Source organism: Kogia breviceps, chromosome 18 (assembly GCF_026419965.1).
Source record: "Kogia breviceps isolate mKogBre1 chromosome 18, mKogBre1 haplotype 1, whole genome shotgun sequence".
NCBI classification, from domain to species: domain Eukaryota; kingdom Metazoa; phylum Chordata; class Mammalia; order Artiodactyla; family Physeteridae; genus Kogia; species Kogia breviceps.
This window is the reverse complement of record NC_081327.1, coordinates 39412479-39425972: the sequence shown is the minus strand read 5'-3', so window position 1 is coordinate 39425972 and position 13494 is coordinate 39412479. Positions and strand designations below refer to the sequence as shown.

Sequence of the window (13494 nt, the reverse complement as noted above, 5' to 3'; positions counted from 1 at the left end):
CTTCATATGGTTGCGAGGACAAGGGATTGGCTCTTGTGATTATGGAGGTTAAGTCCCACCATCTGCTGTGCAAGCTGGAGGCTCAGGAAAGCCAGTGGTGTGGTCCCAGTCCAAATCCAAAGGCCTACAAACAAGAGGAGCCAAGGATGTAAGTCCCAGTCAGAGTCCAAAGGCCTGAGATGTCCGAGGTCAGAAGATGGATGTCCCAGCTCAACAGAGAGCAACTTTCCTCTTCCTTCCACTTTTTTGTTCTATCCCAGCCCTCAATGGATTAGATGATGTCCACCCACTTCTTTACTCAGTCTACTGATTAAAATGCTAATCTCTTCTGGAAACACCCTCACAGATGTGGACCTTAAAACCCTTACCTTAAACCACAGCCAGGAATAAGAGGTGGAGGCTCTAGGCTATATCCCAGAGGTGACAGGGCACTGGCCTGACCCTTAGAAGAGGTGGCTCCAGCTTGTGGGGTAAGACAAAGACCGCTTTCTCTTTTCTCACTCCTTCCTCTATGTGTGACTGTCGTGCCCGCACACCTGGCTAGGGGTATTCTGAGCTTTCCCCTAAGGGTGATGGTTTGGAGCAGAGGTGTGACACGGTCAGATCTGAGTCTGACTAAGGCAGCTCTGATAGCTGTATGCTGGGAGGAGTTGACCAGAGGGGGCATCTATTGTTTGGGGGTGGAGGAGGGTAAAGGTGGTTTGGACCATTCTTGGGGCTGGGACAGGTGGTGGGCAGGAGGGAGTGAACTCCAAAGCTGCTGGGGTCGGGGCGGTAGTGGGGGGGCTGTGGTACTGGCTGCAGGGAGCGGAGCGTGGAGTTGGGAAGGGTTCAGAGGTGTGGGGCAGTCCCCAGAAAGGAGCACCCACACTGGGGGAGACCAGAAAATGTGGCAGCCAACCCCTCGCCTCTCTTGGGATCCCAACAGCCCCTTCCCCACAAGGCAGGGTTGCGTGACCGCAGGACAGGGTCCTTCCCCTCCTACCACCCACTCTTTCAAGCCGCAAGGAGACATCCAGGGTCAGGTGAGGCTCCCGGAAGGGTGTTCCAGGCCGCAGTCCCTGGACACCCTGCTCCACCTGGGCGTGAGCCTTAGGGCCTCGTTTTCTCTGGAACACTTTCCTCCCACTCCTGCTGCAGCTGACGCCAACGTGGCTCGATGGTGACATCTAGAGGCAGCCACCGCCTCATGTTGCTTGACCACAGCATCCCACAGCAAAGGCCTGTGCCATCAGGGCTCCACGTTGGTTTTCCTGTCATGCCATCCTCAGATTTAGAAACCAAGCCAGCAGGCAGAGCTCTGAAGAGGTCTAGCTCCTCCACCCTTCCCTGCCAAAGCCCAGCGTGTGGTCAGCAAGGCCCCTGGAACCCCAAGTCAGCCTGTGGACACCCTCCCCTTCCACAACCAAGGAGCATCTTGGCTTATTGATGACATTCCCCCGTCCCCCCACCCAGTGCTCTGCTTTGTTTCAGAGGAAGGGTCATCCCAGCAGCTCTCACAAAGCCAACTTCTCATCTCTATCTCACCGTCTAGGCCCATCCTGTGTCCTGAGTCCCACGTGAGAATACCCAATGGCTCTCATCTTTCCTTAGTGAGCTTTTTAGCTAATTGTTCGTTTTCATCCATCCACGCCCACGGTCTTTTCTGGGTCTGGACACTCCTCACCCGCCTCTCCTCACTTCCATGCCACCCACTCATAGTTTTCCTCCTACTTCTCTGGTCTCTCTTTTGCTGGTTCCTCTCTATCTGCTCCTCCCTCGATCATCCATTCATCCATCCACCCATTCATCCACCCATCTGCCCCCCATCCCTCCTTATTCATTGTACAGTCAGTAAGACAGGGGGCTAAACCTGACATTACAGGGATGAGGGTGGGGAAGAGAAAAACAAGGACAAATGTCCAGCAGCACCTGGTGGCAACACCGCAGGGAAAGTGGGGGAATTGAGGTGAGACTTTCTGCATTGCCCCCACCCCACTCCGTGCTGATGAAGAGCAAGCCATGTCCTCTCTGAGGCCGCTGCGTGGCCTTGTCCACTTCCCCATCCCCAGAGATCACCTGAGGGGCTCCTTCTTGCCCTCTCAGCCACTTTTGGCCAGCTGCCCCTCAACCTTCACTACAACTCTTGCCCCTACTTCCACAATATCCCCAGAGCCCGTCCCAGACCCCCGGGCTGGCCCTTCCCCGTCCCCACTGTGCCCAGTGTCATGAGCCAATCCCTAGACAGCTCTGCATGCCCGGCCCCGGGGCCACACAAGGTGTTTGCAGGTGGACTGGACAGAGCAGCAGCCCATGGCAGACATTCTTTCTATTCATCTGCTGCGTGGAGAATGGCGCTGTGAAGCCGCACACCTCAGATGGGACTCGAACCCACAATCTTCCAACTGAAAACCACAACTCGTCTCAGGACTTAATGAAACTCAGGTTCTTTATGTCTCGGCGCAGAAGTAATTCAGCAAGAGGCAAAGTGACAGGTAAGAAGGAAATTTATTAATATCCTTTGTAAAGAGGTTGCAGGAAAATGGGGCCTGAGAGGATGGTCATGTCCCAGGTCTCTGTCGAGTTCCTGGGACGGGCTGCCAAGTGAGGGTCCTTGGCTTCATGCAGGGGAGAATTCAAGAGCTAGCGAGCTATAGTAAAGTGAAAGCAGAGATACACATTTCAATAGGCAGAAGGTGAGGGGGCCCCGAAATATGGGGTGGTTAGTTTTTTGGTTTGGGTTTTTTAAAAATTTATTTTATTATTTATTTTTGGCTGAGTTGGGTCTTCGTTGCTGCGCGCCTGCTTTCTCTAGTTGCTGTGAGCAGGGGCTTCTCTTCACTGCGGTGCAGAGGCTTCTCATTGCAGTGGCTTCTCTTATTGCGGAGCACGGGCTCTAGGTGCGTGGGCTTCAGTAGTTGCCGTACGCGGGCTCAGTAGTTGTGGCTCGCGGGCTCCAGAGTTCAGGCTCAGTAGTTGTGGCTCACGGGCTTAGTTGCTCCGCGGCATGTGGGATCATCCCGGACCAGGGTTCGAACCCGTGTCCCCTGCATTGGCGGGCAGATTCTTAACCACTGTACCACCAGGGAACTCCCTAGGTGGTTAGTTTTTATGGGCTGGGTAATTTCATAGGCTAATAAGTGGGAGGATTATTCCAACTATTTTGGGGAAAGGGCAGGGATTTCCAGGGTGATGTCTTGGTAATCTCAATCATCCGCCTTCTGGTTCCAACCAATCTGAGGTCCACAGTGCTTGTGGTCAGCACGCAGTCACCATCCTCCACCTGGGGTGTGTGTGTGGGGGTTAGTTCCTTCAGAACAACTCAAAGCTAAGTGTCAGATTGTTATGTATTTGCCTTGAGGAGGAACTGTTTTATCCATGAGCTATTGTCATTACTTTTCTTGTTTAACTGCTTTTCCTTTGTTTCTGAATTCCCTCACTTCCCTAATTAGTAACTCTCCTGCTGTTTGGAACTGTTTGGAACTCTGGGAAAGCCTAGAAGACCAGGGCCTTTTCTACAAATAAAAAACAGGAGACGGGAGGTGGGGGCAGCTTTTGTATCTAGGAGGGCCCCATGGGGTCCTGTTCGGTTTCACTTATTCCCTCCATAGTGAAAGTCAGAAGTGGAACTCTGGCCCCCTTGATCCCCGCTTGCTCCTCCCAGCCAGGAACAGGTAAGGTCAGGGGTCAATGGAACAAAAACACTATGACCCATGGAAGTCCAGTAGAGGCTCACCCATCGATCCCAGAGGGAGCTGCTTGGAGTGCCAGCTACCCATGATACAGAGGGTCACTAGCCTGGGAACTACTTAAGGCCATCTAGTAGCATCAAGTAAAATGGAAGCAAAAACTCTAGAGGTGAAAAGAACAGTATAAATTGACTTCCCCCTCTAGTTAAAGAGCTCAATGTTTAAAATTTAATTCTCCCTGTTTTCTATTTTTATCGAGTTCCAAATGATGGGATATTGGAATGCATGGGTTATCCATCTAGCTTCTTGTCAGCACGCCCTACTTCTCCACCCACCCACCCTGTGCCAAAAGTGGGCCGTGAGATTTTTCCTGTATTATTATCCCTTTCTGAAAGCCCAGTATTGGGACATGTGCACAGCACAGTGGACTTGGTTCAAATTCCTGCCCTACTACAGTGTCAGGGGCAAGTTTTCAAGCCTCCGGGCCTGTTTTTATCATGTTATAAAGAAGGAAACAGCTCCTCCATTACCCTTAGCAGACCTCAGACATTCCCTTTTCTACCTTTGTCTCCCCCAAATCTGCTCCTCCTCAAGGCCCAGTTTAACCGCCCTAGCCCATACTAAATTTAATAACTTAATAGTTGTATTTGCACTTTAAGAAGCACCCGGTGGAGCTGTCCTTATGAGCTCAGAGACAATGAGATAAAACTCAGTCAGTGGGGGTGGGATGGAGTGGGGTCTTCAACTCTATCTAGGTAGCTGCCTAGACATTTTCCCCAAAGCTGGGTCTGAATTTAAGATTAACAAAGAAGCTGGTTTTACAAGGCCAGTTAAAGAATGTGAAATCCCAGCAGGCCTTGGCCCCTGAGTGTGTGGAGACCCTCACAACAAAAGCCTTCACACTTCCTTTTCATTCTTTTCAGCGTTCCACACAGTTAACATTAAGCAAGGACTTCCTGTGTGCTCAGCAGTCATCGAAAATTTGCAAAGAAAATTTCTCTTTTGGGTGGACTATTGAACAGACCAGATATAGGTGGTGAAACAAAGGCTGGTCTAATCTAGCACCCTAAGGACCTTAAAAATATGAATATTCAAAAACAAAAGAAATCAAATCTCATTTTTCCTCTCTTATTTACAAGTTTCATTTAAATGTCTCTCATGGTTAGAAAATCAATGTCAAAAAAACATTGGTATACAGTTTACAATACAAATGTCAGTAAATATTAAAGAACATGGTTAATAATTTTTCCAAGTAAATGTTTGTTAAGAAATATTTTCCAGGAGGCCAGTTAAACTAAACATCAGGTGCCCAAGGCATCGGGAACAGAGCCTCAGCCTGCTCAGGAGACGGTCGCACTGCAGTCCATGTGTGTTTTCCACTTGGTAACACACGTGGCAGCTCACAGGAAAAAGCGGTGCCACCAGCCTTTATTCCCCAGCCTCAAAGCCACACCAGGGCGTTCTCTGCTATGGGAGTCATGTTCAGAGACAAATGAACCACTAACAATGAAACTAGGATAGCTCAGTTCAAGGATATCCTGATTTAACCTGGGAAGTTAAGGTTTCCCCGAAATTGTCAAACGAAAAATAGGTCACCAGGGGCTGATGGATGAAAGAGTTAAGCTAGACTCATTCTGAATACATTGTCGTGTTCTATACAATTAATTATTCTATTCTTTAATTCGAGTTTGAGCTGTTTCTATTTCCCTCATATAAAAGGTGTCGGCTCAGTTGTGTCTAACCTAAGTCTTAACCCACTCGATCTCTTAGGCCAATCGTACTTCTGGGAAAAATATGTTTATATATTAACATACCTCAAAGTTTATACTTTCATTATAATAAATTAGCTTTAATGTTACAAATAACATCTCAGAAAACTGAATAAGTAACTTGACATAGCATACTAACTTGAATTTAGAACTTCTCTATCCATTTTGACCAATCCCCAGAATCAGCAGAACTGTATTATTTACATATAAAACAATATCTAAAATATGCCAATATTACCATTTCCCACCTAAAACAGTAAATATGCTGTTTAAAGCACCAAAGCATACTTTATTCAAAAGTGACATCCTAAACATTAAAGATTCAATCTCATTTTTTTAGTTCATTTCAGAAGTCTCAATATCAGAATCTTTACATAAAAGGAATGATAAGTGTTTTGGAAGACCTGACAAGTACCACCAACCCCCTCTCAAATCCCAGGGTCCTCAAGTGGTAGCCCATGTGCCTCAGGAAGGCCAGTGACAGCAGAACTGTGGTCAGGGAATCAAGACATGCTGGGGTTTAACCAGGAGGTGCTCCTTGGAGCATTCGTGGCAAGAGCAGACAGAGTTCACAATGGAAAAAGGCAGACAAGAAACCAGCCTTTCCTCTCTCTCAATATACCAATTAGAAAGCAGGAAATCTATTAGGCACAGATACACAGATACCCTTGAAGGAACAGGTGGGAAGTCTGTATTCTCTCAACTGTCCCACAGGTTACTTAATCAGATATATTTATGACCCAAGCTAGGCTCCAAAACAGGATTCAGACACTGTAATCCCGGTAAATCAGAGAGTGCACCAGGGTTTAGGTGGCATAAAGAACAAGGATGTCAGACAAGCAGTCTTCGGCTCTAGTAACAAACCGTCATGCAAGGTGAATGATAGGGATTCAAGTTCTATTTCTGAGTTAAGATCTAGGAGATCAGAAGGAATATTAATAGTTTCAGAATAAAAGGACCAAGGCTTAAGCACTCAAAGGAGAATTTCTTAGATGAAGCCATATCAGTAAATGCACAGGGAAATATCCGCAGGCTAGAAGTTTCTCAACACTTGAATATGCTGAATGTGAACAAAAATGTGGAAGTCAAACCTAGCTATTTGCTTTCCTTTCAGTACGAAAGGGGGTGGAGAGAGCAATCAATGAAGATAGAGCAGTAACATAAAAAGTGTCAGTTTTGTGGGATTATGTTTGTGTTTCCGTTTAGGGACACATTTCCTGTTGTTTAAATGCTACAGCAATTCAGAACATGAAATTCAGCCCCCCAGAAAGGATCCACATGGTTTAATTTTCAAATAAACACAGACTGTGCAGCCCACAGAAGCCAGTACAGGTTCCTATACTAAACAAGGTCTAGTTCCCGAGGAGTAGCAATGGCCATTTATCCCACAGTCTATGGGCAAGTTTCCCATCTGAAAAATCTCACTCCTCCCTCTTCCCCACTGCCCCTTGGGATGCAGCTAGGGAGACTTAGTGACTGTTCTCGGGTCCTTCATGTTTTTACCTCTCCAGATTCAGGCTGAATTTTGAGTCTAGAATCCACTGTATAAGCAGTCCTGCTTAAACTGTCTGTCACAATTACCACATGCAATCTTGAATTTTCTCCTTCCCCGCAACCATGTGAATTGGGAGCATTCTTTCTGGACAGTATTGCACGGTCAGCAGGAGGGTGAGGGAGCTCAGCATAGCAGAGGGGGAAGGAACATTAGGTGGAATTAGAAGAATGTTTGAGAGGTATAATCAGAAACATTAAGTGCTATGAGTAAATCTGCAGAGATTTACTAAACCCTGGAGGAAATTTTATTAATGCAGGAAAGGAGTTAAGGCTCAGACAGAAGTAACCTCCTAGCGTGGCTCAAAGGTTCAGGGGGTGGGACTCAGTGGAAAGGCCCGAAAGCTGCACAAATAAATTCAGCCGGTCCAGAGGCCTGGCCACCTTCACCCTCAGCTGAAAACCAAGAAAACTCATTCCAAGCATGCTCCCTTAGAGCAGGCCTGTTTGCAAGTTTGAGGACTCAATTTTAAAATAAACTAAATTGGAACTAGAATGCAGCATTACAAAATGTTTTCACAAGTAAAATCACACACACAAAAAAGTTAGAATATTGCATAGAAAAGTGTCCTGTAATATGCTTTGTAAACCTAGGTCTTTAGAAACTTAAAAATAAAAAACAAACAAAACCTCCCTTCATAGTCTAGAAGGCCATGATTACGAATTGAGAATTACCAACACTTCGCAGATTTTTGTATCGAGACCTCAGAAGATCCTGAACTTCTTCATATCCTTAGAATCATGATTAATTTTACCCTTCACAGGCTCAGGCTGACACAGTTTAATAACAGTATCTTTATACAAGGACTTGAGTTACATGAGCCCCAGCCAAGTCTACGGTCTCTGTGTTCCACCCTTTCTGCGTAGAAGAGGTGATCAAAACATGCAGGGACATAAAATCACTACTATTGTTTTTAATCCTAGGCTGTTTTTTCTCTCACATTAGTCTATTATTAAGCAAGCTACATCTGCCTGCCCTTTAACAACAAGGTCTAAATAGCCAGCTTAAGAGTAAGTGAAAATGTCTTAGAAGAGCATTTAAGTTAACCTTGGCAACAGGATGGGAGACTCTTAACTCCCCTTGTAAGATGCACCAATCGAGTCTGAGTTAAAATACACCACAGTGACAGAGATGTCATCCCTGTACATCCTTGCCAAGTCCTCCGGCAATGTCAGCATCGCCGACAGCCGCTCAGGCTCCATCTCCCCGTACTCGTTGCTCCCTACGGCGTATCTGATCAGACGTGTGGCTGCGTTTTGGTCGGTGGCGTGGAGCCCCTGGGCTTTCCTCTGCAGCAGCAGGCTCTGCATGAGTCCCAGGTTGGCGGGTCTCTGGGCCAGGTCTGGCTTGTGCCGACACACTTCAGCCAGGTGCTCCACCACCAGCCTCACCACATCCTCATTGCCCAACACATCCCACAGGCCGTCAGAGGCCAGCACCAGGAACTTATCCTGGGGCCTCAGCCTGTGGTATGTGACCTCAGGCCTGGCCGTCAGGTAAGGTGGAGTGTAGTAGTGTGGGGGGGTGAACTGGTAAATGTTGAGGGCCTCGGTGTCAAAGCCCCGCTCCAGGACACTGCGCTGCAGCTCTTTACTCCACTTCAGCTGGACGTCCCCGAAGGCCCTGCAGGGCATGAGAACACCCAGCAGCCTGTTGTCCATGATGATCGTCCTGTGCTCTGACTCAGGATGCTCCCTCTTTAGCCGTGACAGCTCGGTTGGGTTCCAGGCATTGTGGTCCCGGGTGAGAGGCAGACAAGACCACATGCCATTGTCCTCCTGGACACCAAGGATGGCCCGGCAGTCACCAGCGTTTGCCACATGCAAGTGAACTCCATCGACATGGGCCATGCAAGCTGTTGCCCCTGAGAAAGCAACCTGGAGTGAAAGGTTCCTGGTCATCTCATCTTCCAGGGCGGCCTGGATCTCTAGTGAGATGTCAGAATCCAGCCTCTGGAAGGAGTACATTAATGCTTCCTCAATGTTCAGCCCCATTTCCATGTGCAGGTTCAGCAGCTCCTGCCAGTAGACACGGAGGTGATCAAGGTGCACTGACGTGACATCCTTGTAGATACTGTCCCCTGGGTGCTTGAGCCACTGCAGAATGGGCAGCAGGGGCTTCATGCTTTCCATCGCCCCCTCCATCTGCTCCAGCGTCTGCTGGGACATCAGTGACACTGCCACATAGTAGAAGAGCCTCTCGCTCACCGCTTGAGCACATGCGTGGCCACCATGTCCATCGAAGACGCCAAACATCAGCCCATTGGTCTGCAGGCAGGCGGCTACACCTCCTCGGTCCTCCACTGGGAAATTGGCAGCCAGCTGGTTGCTCTCAAACCGCAACACCGAACTCGGGACTCCACTGACAAGGTCAAGAATCTTGTGGGCCGACTCACCGGCTCGCAGCACTTCATTTACCTGCTCAGGGCTGAGCGGCAAGTGGAAATCATCTTCCTCTGTTGATGTGTGTCTATAGGCTTTCTGCAGAGCAATGCCACCATACGAGGCATTGTTTTTTAGGGTGACTGGCCCCTGAGGAAAGAGCCTCCATTTTGATTTAACCCTATTTGAGGCATACCTTGAATATAAACGTTGTCCCCCTTGTAATGTGGCAATGCTGTTTCTTGCAGAATTGAAAATCCAGTAGGACACAGTACTTGACATTCTGAAACTGTATGAGCGAATGTGTTCCTTCAGCAAAAAGGGTTTTTTTTAAACCTGAAAATTTAAGAGTTTAAGAAAGTTTTAAATTTAATTTTTTAAAAATAATGACTTCTGAAAACACTTAATCTCAAAATACTTAAGCAAGTCTCCATACCTCCCATTATAATATATAATCATATTTCAGAAAATGGGTTTTTAAACACTGTTCTTAAAGAGTCACTGAGGGCTACCCCCAGGGGCCACCTTTTCCTCCTTCCCAAATCCTTTCCCTTGCCAGGGCCCAGTGCCCAGCTCCCACGTTCACTCTCTCCAGTAGGCTTTAAGTGTTAATTTAAATATAAGCTCTTTCTTGCTCCCCAGCTATCTTGGTGGCTGCTCTCTCTGTTGGACGCCATCCAGCACCTAAACCAGGAAGATGGTGGCAGCAAAGAAGACGGAAACGTCGCCAGAGTCAGATCAATTCTAGGCTCCAGCTGGTTATGGTAAGTGGAAAGCATGTGCTGGGGTACAAGCAGACTCTGAAGATGATCAGACAAGGCAAAGTGAACCTGGTCCTCCTCGCCAACCACGGCCCAGCCTTGAGGAAATCTGAACTAGAGTACTACACCATGTTGGCCAAAACTGGTGTCCATCACTACAGCGGCAATAATATTGAATTGGGCACAGCATGAGGAAAATACTAAAGAGTGTGTACACTGATCCAGGTGATTATTAGAAACAAGCCAGAAGAAACTGGTGAAAAGTAAATCATGCAAAATTTTTCTTTAATAAAACTGGCCAGAGCTTGTTCTACATGTATGTAAATGAATGCCTCAAACATTGGCTAAACATGGCAATTTCAGAGGCCCAAAAGCACACTAGGTATGATACTAGCTGTCTAGCAGCAGACACACTACTTCACTTGCCTGAGTTCCAGTTGTCCATCCGTGGAATGGGAATACTAGTTTCATAAGGTTTTGTGACGGTTTAAAGAAATATAACCCTTCGGCTCCAAAAAAGGTATTATTACTTTTATCATTAGGTGTATCACTGGGGATTAGAGGTTGTTTCCACTGTCTCTACTTATAAAATACCAAACTGCAACGCCTAAAGCCTCAACCTCTCCCCTACTTAGGTTTTAACCTACTTATTTCCCAAGGCTGGCATCAGTTGGTCAAAGGGTGTAGACTCATATTGCCAAACTGAGTTCCAAAAGGTTCACATCTGCCTCCACAAGGGCATGAAGGAAACCGTCTCCTAGCACTTTCAAAAGCCTCTGGTGGTATTTTTCCTCAGACGAAAAAAAAAGCTGCTCTATTTTCTATTTTCTCTGGTGACCCGGGAGGAGTTTCCACGTGTTTTCAGATTTCGCTTATGAATCCTGCTCTCCTCAAGTTTGCCTGTTGGGGTGTGGAGAGCGCCCACACTAGGGGACCGCCCCCTCTCCCCAGCCCACCCCTCCGAACTAAGGACCGGAGCCGTCGGGCAGGGCACGCAAAGGGCGCCTCCCCGCGTCCCCCAACCCCACCCCCAGCCCTGCAGAGAAGCCAGGCGGCGATGCCCGACGCAAGGCTGTCGGCCGCAGATCGGACCCAAACAATTTCGCCTATCTAAAGAAAACAGATCCCAAAGTCAAGCCTCACAGATAAGAAAGAGCGCGGCCTCCGAAGTCCAACAAGCCCTATCTCCCTCAAACCCCGGCGCGGCCACGTCCCTGAGCCCCAGCTTCCGGGTCTATAAAAAGGGGGAATTCAGTTGAGGTGCTGAGCTCACAGAGGGTACTCTGAGGGCTAAAACAGCTACTGCGGAAGTCCCGGTACGCAGCCAAAGGCCCTGCGCAAGACCGCGAGCCCACGTGGCGCGTGCGCGCGAGAGGGGTGACCATAGCTATGACCAAGGCTCTTCCCCGTCCGCCGCGGGCCCGCCCTCTCACCTCACCTCACCTCACCTCCACTCTCCACCCCATCACGTGAGCCGATGCTGCGGGCGGGAGCGGACCCGGCGAGGTTAGAGGTTTTCACATCCCGCGCTCACCCCCTTCCCTACATCGCACCCTGGTCCTCCTCTCACCCGCTTGCGCCAAAGCCGCCGGGTCCGTCAGTCAATTCTGCGCCAGCCTGAGGTGCCGCGGCTGCCCCCACCGGTACTCACCTCCCTGAAGGGACCTCTGGTGCTGATCCAGCTAGAGAAGGAAGCATCCTCCCGCCACCCTTTATTGGTTCATCTGTGGAGGCGGGCCCCTGACGGACAGCGTAATTGCCCAATGGCTGAGGAGGGCGAGAGGGCGGGATCCAGAGGGGCCCAATCCGGTTCCTCCCCCTCCCCCGCCCATCCTACCCAACCTTTACCCCTAGCTCCCTCAGGCTCTGACCTTGGGTAGGCTCGGCGCCGGGCTTCAGGACGAGGCAGTCTTGTGGCTGAGCACCCCCACCACGTGACACCCCCCCCCTCCCCGTTCTGCGCACCCCAAACCGAGCAACCTCTCCCATTCCTCACTTTTGTTAATAATACCCCACGGCTTCCTCTCCATTTCTGTGCTGACCAGTTCAGACCCCTCTCCCAGGCGCCACACCCTTCTATATCCACTTGGACGCCTCCCTCTGGAGGCCCCATGTACACCTTAAACATAGCTTGTCTGGAACTCATCTTTCTGCCAGACCTGCTCTTCCTCTCCTCCCCTAACCCAGTAACGGCCCCATCATCTGCTCAGAGACCCAAACCCCAAGCCTGGGAGCCATTTTGACTACTCTTCCCTCACCCCTACCTGTCTCCTGTCAGTTATCTAATCCTGTTCATCTCACCTCCTAAATATCTCTCCAATCCAAATATTTGCCTCCAGCTACCCTCCCACTCCACTGCAACCTTCTCATCTGGTCTCCCCACCTGTGACTTCAACTTAGCCCTAGTTGCTCTGCTTCTACAGATCAGGTAAGGGTGACCCTTCTACAGCTCAAATTGCTGCTATAAAGTCTTCATTGGCTCCCCACCAACCACTGGGACTTGAACTGACAATACATTGGCATGGCCAATGTAGTTAGTGATTGGTACGTCGAGAAAGGCTGAGAACCAGGACACCAGATATTTCCTCAGTCCCTTCCGTTGTGGAATTCCAGTTATGGCCTGCTGGAATTGCTTTACTAGAACTCGTCTATTACCTCTGATAAATCAAGTGCAGTCTTCCCTGGAGGCAGAGAAAAATAGGAGACGACCAGAAAAGGCCACTTAGAGCCCTGAAAAGGTCGTCTTCTAGAAGGAAGACACACTGGCTTACCTGGGGAGCCTGGCCAGCCCACCTGGATCCAAGGATGTGGCTGCCATAAAACAGCTGCTGTCAGACTTGCCTCTGATATGATATTCATACCGCCACTCACCCTTGGCTCTTTCCGGAAGCTCCACCTGTAAGTCAGAATTTGCAATATCTCTCTTCCTGGATATTAAGATGGATGTTTCAGACTTAAACTAAAAATAACTCCAAGGAATTCTAAATAAATGGGTATCATTATTATTATTTTGTATAGATAGTCCATTTACGGTTATAGAGGGTTATCCTTCAGGACAGAGGCAGCACAGCTTATGGGTGCCTACGATATGTCAGGCCCTGGGCCGACTACAGGGGACACACAGGTGGCTGCCCTCACCACACTTTCCTGAGAATATTACATCACTCTGCTGTCTGAAACCACTGAGTTTCTAAGTTACTACACACACACCACTTCCAAAGTAAAAACGCACCCTTGAGGATTTTGTGTGCACTGGAACTTTTGTTTAAAGGCTATAACCAGCTCCGTTTCCCTATACATGATGGCTAGCCCAAGAACCCTATCCAGTCTCCCAAGGCTTCCTTGTCACGAGGTCTTATTAGA

The 13494-nt window shown here is 48.8% G+C and overlaps 1 protein-coding gene and 1 pseudogene across 4 annotated transcripts; one reads left to right on the top strand and one right to left on the bottom strand.

Moving 5' to 3' along the window:
- Positions 1-2401: 2401 nt before the first annotated feature.
- On the top strand, positions 2402-10398 carry LOC131745526 (large ribosomal subunit protein eL30 pseudogene; annotated as a pseudogene).
- Positions 4797-11859, bottom strand: PDP2 (pyruvate dehydrogenase phosphatase catalytic subunit 2). 4 transcript variants are annotated; one of them, XM_059045983.2, is made up of 2 exons: positions 11783-11859; positions 4797-9706 (listed from the first exon to the last, which is right to left on the bottom strand). In XM_059045983.2, exon 2 carries the CDS (start codon positions 9650-9652, stop codon positions 8060-8062), a length of 1593 nt encoding a protein of 530 aa, XP_058901966.1. In that variant the 5' UTR covers positions 9653-9706; positions 11783-11859; the 3' UTR covers positions 4797-8059. The 4 variants fall into 4 exon arrangements, with proteins under 4 accessions (XP_058901966.1, XP_058901968.1, XP_058901967.1 ...); XM_059045985.2 differs by having other exon boundaries at positions 11702-11815; XM_059045984.2 differs by having other exon boundaries at positions 11580-11798.
- Between the last annotated feature and the right edge of the window lie 1635 nt (positions 11860-13494).